The sequence below is a fragment of the Limanda limanda genome, chromosome 10 (genome assembly GCF_963576545.1).
Source record: "Limanda limanda chromosome 10, fLimLim1.1, whole genome shotgun sequence".
NCBI classification, from domain to species: Eukaryota; Metazoa; Chordata; class Actinopteri; order Pleuronectiformes; family Pleuronectidae; genus Limanda; species Limanda limanda.
The window spans coordinates 12357109-12370435 of record NC_083645.1 but is presented as its reverse complement, the minus strand read 5'-3'; the positions used below and the strand labels follow the sequence as shown (position 1 = coordinate 12370435).

The 13327-nt window shown below is 43.6% G+C and overlaps 1 protein-coding gene across 1 annotated transcript; it reads left to right on the top strand.

Moving 5' to 3' along the window:
• The first annotated feature begins 2481 nt into the window (after window positions 1–2481).
• On the top strand, window positions 2482–12929 carry zgc:66447 (SLAIN motif-containing protein-like). Its single transcript, XM_061080106.1, has 9 exons — window positions 2482–2712; window positions 3381–4030; window positions 6518–6654; window positions 7879–7995; window positions 9767–9907; window positions 10075–10404; window positions 10541–10684; window positions 11529–11826; window positions 11912–12929. Exons 2-9 carry the CDS (start codon window positions 3390–3392, stop codon window positions 11964–11966), a joined length of 1863 nt encoding a protein of 620 aa, XP_060936089.1. The 5' UTR covers window positions 2482–2712; window positions 3381–3389; the 3' UTR covers window positions 11967–12929.
• The last annotated feature ends 398 nt before the right edge of the window (window positions 12930–13327 follow it).

Below are 13327 nucleotides of genomic sequence, written 5' to 3'. Positions count from 1 at the left end.
TCCACTATTCAGCACACAAGGGAAAACGTACACTCACTTTTACTTCATTGTACGATATAAATAAATAAAATAGAAATTAAAGTTCTCTTGAATAAAATGTTGCAGCAATGTCCAGTTATTCTTCTTCATGAGCATGCATGGTCAGTTTTCCGTTGCATTTTTAATGGTTGAATGAATCAACCCCGAAGGCCTCCTGCATCTAGATTTACAACGGGTTCTAGCCTGCTGAAGAAAAGGGAGTGGGCGAGCTGCAGGAGTGGCACATTCCGGATTGACAACATGAAATTTGGTTTATGCTGACAAAGTGACTTTTGATGTCCGAATCCAGTTTCCACATGCAGGGACTTCATGTGTACTGTTCAAATGAAGGAGATGAACAGCAGCATGTGCACCTGAAGCTGCAGTATAGCAGTGCTTTGGAGAGACCATACCGAAGACAGAGCCACGCATCTCACAGATCCATAGCTGAGCTTTTATTCCATCCTATGTAAGTTGATTGCTCAAGGTAGAGGAGGCTGTGTTTTTCCATCACAGGCCGGTTGATACATGCCCATACAGCAACATGCGACTACTTGAGATCACACACAAACTTTCCCTCCACCAGCTGGCTTCAGTTGGAATTTACTTACAGGATTATGATGAGTTGTACAGATATACACCAGTAAATCAGTTATAAGGGAGATTGTCAGATAATAAACTTACATTACTTTCCAAGAGGCATGATAGATTTTATGAATCTGCTTAAGGTGAATGGGAGGCGTGTTGCTTTATCTTCCAGAAATCTTTCAGGAGCAGGACTTGTCTGTGCTCTGTGACATGAGAGATTGCAGCACAAGAAGACAGGTCAGATGAGGACAAAGCTTAATGATGGGAGGTAGACAGTCAATTTATGTCCTTAAACCAAACATGAAGCCAAAAGACCAATATCACATTTCACATAATGCCTGCTTTTTCCTGCAACAACATATTATTGTTGCTTACGAAACAGGTTATTCAGGTAAATTAAGTTCTGTCCCAGCTTCCTGAAAGAGGAAGAGGAAGTCAAATGAAGGAAAACAACCACTCCATAAACTTAACTGCATGACCTCAATGTTTATTCTCAGTTTATAACACCTTTAACTTCTTTGTCAAATTTATTGAAACCATAACTTATTGTTCTCTTTTCTTTAGCACTCCAACATTAGCATTATCAAATGAATTGTCTAAGCAAGACCTGGTTTTTGTGTGAAGACAAGATGACCATAGGGTTTAGGTTTCTGGGATCAAGCTGTTGAATAATCATCGCCTTATACAAGTTTGAAATATCCATTTTTCTTAGGGCACTTTAAATTACATTCAAAAAAGTCAATGAGATAGTTTCCCTTTTTTATTTATATTTATCTATTGTAGAATGACTGCAATTCTTCACTGTCATTAATCATTGCGGAATAATGTTTTGTTTCACTCTTTTCTGGCTCAGATACAGCGATGATTGCACAAATATGTTAACAGCGACACCCCATGGCTACAATGGAGGTTACACAAAGTAAACAACGATAATAATATTTTAGTTTTTAGAGTCTCAAAACAAAGTTACAACGTGCCTCACAAAAAAAACCACATTGGTAGAAAAACATCAAAATAACATAAAAACAAAGTTATAAATTATGTTTTTTAAACTGAACGTATAGGAGAAATTTAATCATGACTTCGCTTTACAATAGTAAAAACTAGAATCAGGGAATCTGTACTATAAAATATGTTTTAATTGTTGATTCAAAGAAAACTATCGACTCAGCCTGCTATATTTTATCAGGTAGGATGGTTCAGAGCCTTGGAATTCTTATCTCAGGGCTGTAAGGGGATGCAAGATCTGCAAGGCGAGATGTATTCCAACCTGTAAACTTAAATTAGCTCTTTGAAAGCAAAAAATGTTTTGCAGTAATCCTTGAGTCTTGCTGTCAGAGATTTGCGTTACCACATGCAGCACCTCTGGAGAGTGTCCGGCGCCTCTCACTGGTCTAGTTTTTACTGGGGGCCTGGCAGGACAAACAATGGAGCCCCTCACTCCTTCCAGATCATTGCAGGGGAGTCCAGTGCTTGTCTGGAAGCAGTGTTAGGAACTCCTCCTGCAGGGCCGGTCTTTCCTACAGGCGACAAGGCAGTTGCCTAGGACGCCGTTTCACATTTTGGTGAATTCCGTTTTATTCTGTTTCGGCTAATTTTGTTCAGGTAGATTGATGGCTTAAAATGAGTGAATAATATGTGCCACAAGTGACACAGACCTTCTAAGATTGTTGTTTGCCAGCCTTTAACAGAACATGCATAGAACTCGACCTACTGAGGTCAGTGAGCTGGACATGCCACTGCAGTACCAACTCTTCTCCACAGGGGGCGCTAAATACCAGTGAAACCAACCCTGTAGAGAGGGGGGAGGTGCTGCTGCTGCAGGTCTGTACCGCCAGCGTGTGTGTGAGCGTGTGCGTGCGTGTGTAACTCAACTCCACCAACAAGCTATCATCAACGCTATTAGCGGCGCAGCGGCAGCGACAAGGGAGCATGGATTAGCCGAGCAGGGAGCTCACATCCCCGGTGTGTTCCTGACAATCACCGCCCGGCTCTGGAGCCCTTTCGCCCGCTCGTAATTAGTGGCTTCACCCACCGCTGGAGCTCCGGGGAGTTTCAGGTCGGAGCAGCGAGCAGGCTCGCTGGGACAACACGGCTCTCTCACCGGTAGGTCTCCTCTGGTAGCATATGCTAGCACAGCTAACACCAACCAGGCTATTCCAAACTCCCATTCTAGCTGCTGAATGTCTTGATGCACAGCGTCTTCGTGGAGCTAGCTTGATGCTGAGTTAGCAGCCTCACGTCGCCATGTAAATAATAGAGATAGTTTGCTGCCTTTTAGCTGTGATACCGGAGCTTCCTGTGTGATAACAAGCGAACACATGGGATCGAACCAGAACATCCTGGTGGATTTGTGTTATTGTTGTTTGGTGCCCAGCTTAGAACCACAGGAGTTCAAGACACCGCTTTATAGGAAAGAAGTAAGAAAGAAAACCAGAGTTTTGCAGCATCAGCAACGAGACTAAACAAATAAACCACTCTGCCTTCTTTCCAGGATGTAGAAACGGAGGCAGTCAAATCCAGCAACCATACTATTCTGTCAGCATCACAACATTTCTGAATTTTGAACAGACATTTTCTCAAGTCCTCACATAACCAGAGTAAACAGAAGACATGTGATTCTCCTTATAAACACAACCTGTTGTCCTGATGTTTGTAAACTAACCAACTTCCAGGTCCAGAGGATGGAGCTTCGTCATTAGCATGTTTTCTGTGTAAATGATCCAGCTACTCCTCATTGTGCATCCTACTAATGTTGCCATGTCCTCTAACAGAGCAGGAGGATGGTGGTCCCGGACAGCGGCAGTGTGGTCCCCCAGCCTGACAGTGGCAGCCCCATGGAGAGCTCCAAGACCGGGTGCACGGAGGAAGTGGAGGGGGGCCAAGACCTGGCAGGGGTGGAGCTGGAGGAGGTCCGAAAGCTTCAGGAGCTGGTCCGCAGGCTGGAGGTCCAGAATGAGACCCTGCGCACCAGGGGGAGCAACAAGGCCAACATCCACAGAGGTGCCAGCGACAACAGCAACGTCACAGCGGCCGCCAACATCAACGAGGGGCTGACCCTGCCGTGCCTCAGGTTGGAGCCGAGCGCCGAATTGGGCAGCACAGACTTTGAGCTTTCCCCCCCACAGGACAGCAACAGCAGCAGCGAGGAGATGTCCCCTCTACCTGTGACCAACAGGCTGGAAGAAGAGGAGGACGAAGACGAGGAGCGGGATCCGTGCGGGGGGTTTCTCACCTTGACCTACAGCAACGGAGCGGGGGATCCCCAAGGGCAAAGTCAGACGCCAGAGAGCCCCTCTCAGGAAAGTTATGAGTCAGAGACTCTTGCAGAAAGCGACTCAGGGGTGGACCAAACGGGACTGGATGAGGTGGACGTCCTGGATTTGGAGGATGAGTGTGCAGCAGTAGAGGATGAGGACAGCTGGTACGTTTCATCAGCTGCACTGTGCATCCCTTTGATATTCTTGTTACCTAACGTATAGTTAAACAACACCTGGTTAGAGCTGTTTGCAATCGAATGTATTACACCGTTGTATATATGATGCCACATTTAAATTTAAAGTTCCCTGTTAGGATCCTACAGGAGCCCCTTTAGCCAGATGAGTGGCTGGAGCTTTTAATTTTAACCTCTGATTTTTAAGAGCATCACTCCCCTGGAGCGCAGTGAGTATGTACTGTGGCATTTGGGTATTTAGATTTGAAATTAGACTCAACTCTGGGCTGACACAGAAATAGCCTTTTCTCCCTATACACAGAAACAAGGTGTTTTTTGCTTTACGGTGGCAAACAAGGAGGTGGTATAGAGTGCTAGTGAAGGAGGAGAGTGAGAGAAGAAGAGAGGATGTGGAGGAGGCAAAAGAAACGGCAGCCTATGTGGTTTCAGAAGGAGTTGTGAATAAGAGAGGGAGAAGCTGCTCCTCTCTTGCGGTTTGACCTATCTGCTCTAAAGAAGTTTCTTCTTAATAATAATTACAAGTTGACCTGATATAGATCCGCAAACCATAAGCCTTGTTACATAATGTACTTAAGATTAACATAGTTGTATCTGAATGAGCTCGTTCCTGAATGCAGGTCAGGTTAAAGCTTGAAAAAACCCACTGCCGTTTGAAACAATGTGAACTTTGCTCAGATTCTTGTAACGTGACCATTGTAATTACATTAAGGAACACAAACAGAAAGTTAATTATTAATAATATCCATTCTATCTTTATGTTTATGATAAGACCGGCCATGTATGTTTATGGTATGGGCGTTGCTTTGCCTAAAACAGGCACCATACTGTGTCGGCTACTTACCCAGCTCAGCCATGAAGCTTAACAGCCAGACCATTCATGACTTATTTTTTTCAATTTCACATCATTAGCCATACCATGTGTGCTTTGCAAGGTTATCATAGCCAAACATCCAATAATCCCTTCCAACGACATAATCTGATCTGCTCTGGGCAGGATGCTGCCACATGGCTAAACTGCTTTGGGTGGGATTGCACAGCATGTGATCGGAGGGCCTCCCCGTGTGACCAGACCACAGCAGGCACAGAAACACTGGCAGCAACTGGCTTTCTAGTTACAGGTTTTTGGATTTGTAGAATCGGGTAGAAGAGTATAATTAGATGATCTAAGATCAGAAACATCTGGTGGTATTCCCACACTGGATCTCAACATGCAGTGTTTCCTCCCGTAAATATTTGATATAGTAGCTATAGGGTTAAATTTAAAGTTGTTATAGAATTACTATATTGTTTCAAGTATAATCTCAGCCCCTCACAGGACATATGTTTCTACAAGGTCTGGTAAAATTTGCAGGTGTAACAGTGATATTTTTAGAACTATGGTTAAAACTATGTGAACAATATGAACTTATGTGAATGGCATCAGCCGCGTCCCAATCTGGAATCAAAACTGTGTTGGGACTGCATCAAACGCAGGCAGAACATGCATCATTATTCCTCATCCAACGCAGGATTAGTGTATGAAAGAGGCAGCTCTCGCCCACACTCCCCCCCACACACAGAGTAGCTGTGTTTTTGTGACCTGAATATTGCTCTCTCTATTTGTGCTCAGTCCCTGTGGGAAATAGCCCCCTTTGTGTTTGGCCGATGGGAATAGGATTTGTGGTTAGTCCAGACCCGGTCACTCGGGGTCCTTTCCGTGTATGGAACTCAAAAGGATCAGCCGACTCTTCAAAAGCACTGCGGTGAACTTAATGGCTGTTTGCTCTCGCTGGGGCAACACTGGACACATTGCAGACAAAGCGTAGATGCTGATGGGGTTTGATGGCACGCAGGCCGTTTCTCAGGTGTGACCGATGATTTTCTCTTGTAGCGGAAAGTAATGCACAGTGATAGCTGCACGTATAAGAACTTGCATTTCAAATAGTGAGTCTTTTTTTAATACAATAACTTCCTTGGGTTTGTGAACGAGATATTTTCACATGGTTTTTTTTTTATTCTACTTGTCCACCATTATTTGGAGGCTGTCATAGGGAGATCAAAGATGCATTACTTACTTCAAATATTTGCTCACTCATTACATCACTGGCTTTGAACAGCCTGGTTGTTTGTTTGGTGGGAGATGTTACTGTGCTGTAGCCACAAGAACATTCAGTGTTTGGGCGTAACTTTCTGCCTGTGCTCAGTCAAGTGTATGTGACACATTGTGCAAAACAAATTATGCTTTGCATGGCATGTTCAGAGTCATTAAGTGCATACTCCGCCCTCCCGTGGTTCACACTAATCTCTCCCTTGTCCTCAACCAAGTTATCAGCTCTGCACTTACTCTTTGACATGTATGTTTCACAAAGAAGTAAAGCAGGCGTTCTGCTTCAGCCTTTAATGCACCTTGATTTTTTTGTATTGTCTTTGTATTAATAGTAACAATACGGTTTCTTCTTTTCTGCCCTCTCACCTCAGGTTATATGTGTCTCCTAAAAAGCAAGTAGCAGATGCGGGCCCAGAGTCTCCACTGAAATGGTGTCGGCAGGCTCTCGACCATCGCAGCCCAGAGACAGAGAAGGCTTGTCGGTTCCTGATCAACCGCTTGGATCAGAGTATGAGTTTACCAAACATATAGGTGTATTTTTTTGCATGAAATCGTGTGGAATGCTCCAAACAGAGTAATTATTTATCTGTGTTTTTAAATGAGCAAACTTTTGTAACTGAAGTAATCCGAGTCACAAGTTGCTTCCTTGGCAACTTTTGACCCAAATCAGGTTTAAGGTTACTAATTCAGCATTTCATTCTTCCGCTCTTCATGTGGCTGTGCTGCTTTCCTATTTACAGTTCACCTCCACTGTGCATTTGCATGCATTCGTATGCGTGCAAGTCGACTGACAATGCTGGCGCACCACCGTGAAAGTTTGCATAGTGTGTACGTCTCTGTGTGGACAGAAGTTTGTGTCTGATCCAACAGGCCACATTCATTATTAATCCTGCTCGCAGCTCCTACCTCTTGCACACTGCAAAAGCTGAACAACAAAGTTATTCACACCAGGGCTGAAGTCACAGGCTGGGTTGAATTACCTTCTCCTCCCTCTGGGTCAGCTCTCCTTTTTAAAGCGGTAGCACTGGGCCATGAAACTGCCAGTTGACATGCAGCCGGTTTCAGTCTAACTGCAGAAACTATAGGGTTGGCAATAAAGGTGAATGAAAAGTAAAAAAAAGACTGTTTTAATGGAAATCTATTATTTTTCTACATACAGTTTCTCTCAAAGTTATTGTGTCAAGCAAAATTGACATTTCAACTCACAATCAAACTGTCTACACATTGTATAAGTCTATAATATTATTCTGTACTCCTCTAATTTCATATACACTTATCCCACCACAATTTTTTTTTGTCTCTCTATAGCTGTTTCAGACAATGGTCCAGATATTCTCCTGAGTATTCGGGTCAGTTGTTCACAACAACAGGAAAATGTGTGTAGATCATACAGGAGGCAGAACATAACGTATACGTTCAGCTCTGAGGTCACGTGTTTTTGTTTACAGAACATCAGCACCAGCATCCACCCTGATCACCAATAACGTTTGAAGCTGTCTTTCTTAGTTCACATCTTCGTATTTGTCTTCCTTTCATCCTTAGATAGTTGTATTTATTTTCTTTTTCAGTTTTGTGTGTCTCTCGTGTTAGAAAAGTGTTTGAGACTATCGGAGGCAGCTGACTCTGACATGCGTTTTCTCACATACAGCCCCTCCAGAAAATGTCAAAGCAGCTCATGTCATCAAGTGCGTAGATTCTCCCAAACTGTCTGACATTTCTCTCCTGTCCCCAGCTACGTCTCGATGGAGGAACATGTACAGCAGCCCGTCGGCTGAGGCAGGATCAGGCCTGATCTCTCCTGGGTACCACAAATCAACTAACAAATCCCTACTAACCTGTGGCAGCTCAGGTATGGCATGATATTAATACACTGCATCTTATTTTCTGCTCTACACAACAATGGGATTGACGTCAGTTATTGTAAAGATGTAGGTCAGTTGATTGCGTGTGCTCTAATGCATCAGCAGTGGGTTCTCTCTGGGATCTTACTGGGAGTATTTAAAGCATTTTGCATGTTTTATTATGTAAAACATATTCGGTACATTATAAATAACCATTTCCCAAAGGTAGCCATTGTTTTTGTTTATTTTGCTGTTATTGTTTATTTTAATTATTGTACTACAATCCCCAAAAAGCTAAATATTCCAGTGAACATTAGACAAAATTTCTGTCTGCTGAACAGCAGTGAATTCAGGAGTTAGATCAGACAACAAAGAACAATATGTAAATACAGATGTTCTGAAAAGGCAAATTTGTATTGTAGTTGTCTCTTGCATAAAGGTTGCTGTTAACTCTGTAGTGGGTTAGACCAGTATCCAACTACTAAACATAAATCACATAGTTTACTGTAAGATAAAAACCAAACAACTAGAAAAAGTTTTCAGTAGAGCGCATACTTCTGCCACAGTCCCATTAAATTGTTGCACACATTTTAATGGGTTCTTTCCTGCTAACAAACAGACAAACAAACGCAGATAAAAACATATTCTTTTTGGTGGAGGTAAAAAAATAAAACCAGACATAATGTTCACTGTAATTGATTGTTTACCTCAAGCATGTCAACTTATCTTGAATTGAAGTATTGATCTACATTGGAAGATGGTCAGTTATGATGTAAAGTATATGTGGTTTATACTTGGGGGGGGGGTGTGAAAACACTGGTGTACTGCAGGTCTGTGGTGATTCTAACCTGTGTGAAGTATACTGTATCATGTTGGTGCTTTTGACTTTGCTGTGGGGATTGTGTGTTACCGTCACTTTGCACTATTGTTATTCCTCCTGTTGCCTCACAACACCTGACACTGTGTGAAGATGCACTATTCTTTATGTGGATGAGAAAAGCCTGTGAATAACAAAGCTTTGCATGGATGTGTACATGCTTGGCTTGTGGGCAGAGGCCAAATCTAATCCCAGACTTTTTATATAACAAAGTGCCCTCCAGATGATGCTGTCACTTCCTGTTTGCCTCCATGTGTTGGGCCTGTGTCCGACAGACACGTCTGGTAGGGGACGCTTGCACACAGCTTTTTTCTGGGCAACATAATTATCACCAGACAGTCCTTTCCAGACTGATGCTGCTGGAACAGGCTGGAGGGTGTTTGGTTTGCAGAGAGATGTCGTTTAACATGAAAAATGTGTTTGTTAAAGAGAGCTGTCGTCTTAATTTATATCCTCGATTCTTAAATGTTAGCAGGGTCCGTCCAATGCCTTATGAATTGTACAGGCAGCGTGTGCTCTGTCAGGGTGAGTTAGAGTGCACCTCGGACTCCATTTTTACGATCTGAGCCTGATGTTGAAGACAGTAGACTGAGGTGTTGATAGAGATTACTCAGACATGCGTTGATTTTTCATTATTTGAAACTTTGAACTGTTATTTGTGTCCTAAATATATGTGTGTGTATATATATGACACAAATAACAGTTTATCTTACCATGTTCCTGACTAGCATGGTTAGTGCTTGTTTTCCTTGATTACAATCATATGCAGTTTTAAAAATCCAGCAATGAATTTAAGGCATCTTTCTTTCTTACCAACAGAGTAGCAGAACACCTGTTCAATGTTACTGTCATTGATGAGTGGGATGCTGCTTGATGTAACAGGAGTCCCACTGTGCTTGCAGGTGTCACAGGCATGCAGTCCGCCCTGAGCTCCCAGTCTTCTATAGACAGTGAGCTCAGCACGTCAGATGACTCCATCTCTATGGGCTACAAGCTGCAGGATCTCACTGACGTCCAGATCATGGCTCGCCTACAGGAAGAGAGTGAGTAGAGTTGTCACATGGTGTGCAGCACGTCACCTGTAATTTTTTTCCCAAACTTTAGAGAGTGGAGGGTTGTAAATCCGTGATATAAGAAACTAGCACAGGCAGTGTCAGTGCAGATATGTCAATGCGGTTTTCCCTTTTTGACTTTCTCACTTTCCTGTCAGGTCTCAGGCAGGATTATGCTTCCACATCAGCGACTGCATCACGCCGCAGCTCCACAACATCTCTTCAGTCCTTGCGCCGGGCCGGTACCTACAGCGATCAAGAATTTGACACTTACAGCCTGGAAGACGAGGAGGACGAGTTCTGCTCCGTTCCCCAGAGACGGCATCACTTCAGCCCCTCGCCCTTAGGTTCCCCCCGGTGCCTGTCCCCCTCCACCTCCAACCACGGTCAGGAATACAGCAGCCGACTCGCGGCCCCACGCTCAAGAACTCCAAGACGATCTCTCCAGGGCCCCAGTGCAGAGCTGATTAAATTTGCCAAGAGTGAAGGTAGGGATTAACCCGTAATAGATCACAGCAACCTATGCTGGGAAGATTAGACTGGCGATCCAAGAGATTGTTGTTGTACCAAAGGTGTGACTATGTGCGTGCTGTTGTTAAATGTGTTGTGTATGTGTGGTTCCAGAGGAGTTGAGACACAGCATGCCTAATCTGGCCCCCCGCACCAGCCTACGTTCCCTGGAAGCAGTCAGAAACAGCCGCAGCATGGAGGCTAACCTCCAGAGCTCTGGCAACCGCATGTCCCACCTGACTCACTCCCCTTCCACAGGTAACCCTGCCCTCCTCACCTGGTCCGCACCACTCCACCCACATAATGGCACCTGTATTTGTCTTGCCCTCTGTATAGTGTCACTTTTTTCCTTCAACTTTACCTCCTCTTAACCTCTGCATGACCACAGGTGTAAGATTTGTCCGATAAGATAAGGTGATTCTTCTTAAAGATAGGATTTGGAATAAAGTAGTGCTACGGAACGATTTAGTTATTTTGTTTAGGTTCCTGTTTTGTTATGTTGAGACACACACAAGGATAATGATGCACATGATCTTTTACGCATTATTGTCACACTTTTTTACAATACTGCTTAGACAGCCATTAGGGGCAATTTAGGCATTTTATATGTACTCCTGCCATGAAGGTTATGTTCTATGTGTACTGTATCTGATCTCACTACATATATAGACTATGGTGATAAAGTGGCCAATCAGCTTTGGCAGGGTAATGTGCTCTTCTAATGCCTCCTCCTAAAGTACACTTTATAGGGCCATTGTTTCCCATTAATTACATCGAGTTTATGGGCCATTGTTGGTAGCCCATCGAAAGATCTATAAAGTTAATGCCATCCTCGGCAGGCAGAGCATCTGCCCTCTACATGTACCTGTCTCTGCTCAAGATTTATCCTTGATAATCCAGCACTGATGTTCCTAAGCTTGTCCAAATATCGAAATTAATAATAAACCTTATAGCACTATTCTTTTGATATACAAGTAACACCAGACTGAAAAAATAAATCGGATTTAGACTTAAAATATAGGATGCATTTATCTTTCTTGTCTTAAAGAAACAATCTGTATTGAGAGTCCATTAAACCGATTGTGCCTTTCTTCCACTTGAGGTATGGCTGGTAGTCGAATGCGTGGCACTGGCCAGTCTCCACTCTCCATGCGGACTCCAGTTAAAGCCGTCAGTCCAGTGGGCCCCATGGCAGGCAGCCGTCAGCCTTCACGAGGTCTGCCTGTCATCCAAGGACCGTCTGCGGGAGGAGGTCGCAGGGTCCAGTCCCCGGGCTCAGCCAATGGCAGAGCCTACGTACCAGGGAGAGCCTCAGCTGGGGCAGGGAGGTCTGCTGTGGGTCAAGGACAAGCTGGACCAACTGCATCCACCAGGAGTAAACTCTCACAACCAACCAGAAGGTGAACTTCATATATTAAGAACTACAGCAAAACAAATGACAAATAACTCTTACTTAAACTAACACTTCTTTTTATTTATGTATAGGTCTATGGGCGTGACAAGACTATCAGATGAATCTTGGAAAGATGGCTGCTACTGAGTCGGATCGGTGATGAAGGATGTTCACTGCTGCAGTCTTCACCTGACCTCTCCCCATTACCTCTCAGAATATAACAAAAACACAGCCACTGATTCCGCACCAGTGTTTTACAACTTTCCCCCATTCTGGACTGGAGAACTGGGCTGCACTGGATTCATAGTTGAAACTCATCAATTTCTCTCGCATGAAACATTTGTCAACCCACACACACACAGAGGACGTGTAGGCAGACAAAAAAAAGGCACACTTGCTTCCTCCACTTGTTATACGGACCAACTCTGAGCTTCCAGAAGATTTGTTTGTGTCAATTTTACTTATTTTTCTATGGTAACCGTGAGAAACTGCTGGAATATAAATGGTTTTAATTATTGTTCTATAGATGTAATTGCTATGAAGACAATTCAAATGAAGTTATTGCTGGTTTGTTCATTTTTATGTGAATTCCTACTAGATGAAGGTGCTGAGTGTTGCATGCTTGGTTTTGTTTTTCCCTTTTACCTCCAGCCTTTGCCATTGTCATGTAACTGCAATTTGACAAATCTTCCACGTGTCCCATGATGATCTGTGTGGATTTTTTTGAAGGTTTGAGTGGTTCAAAGTGAAGTTATCGTAGGCTATGTTTGTGTTGTATTTGTGTTTTGCACTTGCTAACACGGCAATGCAACTCCTCTCAACAACACTGTCCTCATGAATATATATTTAAAAAAAGAAAAGTGTGCCAATGTGCATTTCAGCTGCAAAATTTTCTAATTCCAGAAGTAATACCGGGTGATTGAAGGTACTGTTAACGTACTGTGTTTTCCAGGCATTTCTACTGCATATCTAGAGGTGTGTCTGCTTTTGGATACCACTGTAACAAAGAAGTTTATGCACGGAGGCCGTGTGCCTTACACAGCTATGCACCCTCTTGCAGAGTGCATCTGACAATTAGAAGAAATAATAAAGTCTACCCTGAACCTTTAAGAGCGTCTCTGCTTATTTTGAATCCATGCATGCCAAGTCTATGTCTGTTTGCATAGTGCTAATTGATAACATTATGCACAGCATCCACCGAATAGGCAGCAGCATCATCTGCTGTTTATTTCCTGGCTGCAACCAAACGCTTCATAAATGGGAATTTGACGTCTCCCACCCCTTGTGACAAAATGGCCTACAGGCCTCATCTGCGCAGACAAAGTGCGAGCGCGCAGTCTGCAACCACATCCCATTCTTTTTATTTCTTTATGTGACACCGTTGTGTGTTTGTGCGGATGATAAATGTGTCCCAGCTGAGTGACTGGGTGCGTTAGTGTAACTCTGCTCTCCTATGCATGACGCAAATAGTAAAGGATCAGCGGTGAACGAGGCCACGCATCGTCTGC

Bases quoted from the DNA above. Each gene is read 5' to 3' on its own strand.
- zgc:66447 (XM_061080106.1), top strand. From the start codon at position 3,390: ATGGTGGTCCCGGACAGCGGCAGTGTGGTCCCCCAGCCTGACAGTGGC. The intron at 4,031-6,517 runs GTACGTTTCATC...CTCTCACCTCAG, and splicing joins GTAGAGGATGAGGACAGCTG to GTTATATGTGTCTCCTAAAA. The intron at 10,405-10,540 runs GTAGGGATTAAC...GTGTGGTTCCAG, and splicing joins TAAATTTGCCAAGAGTGAAG to AGGAGTTGAGACACAGCATG.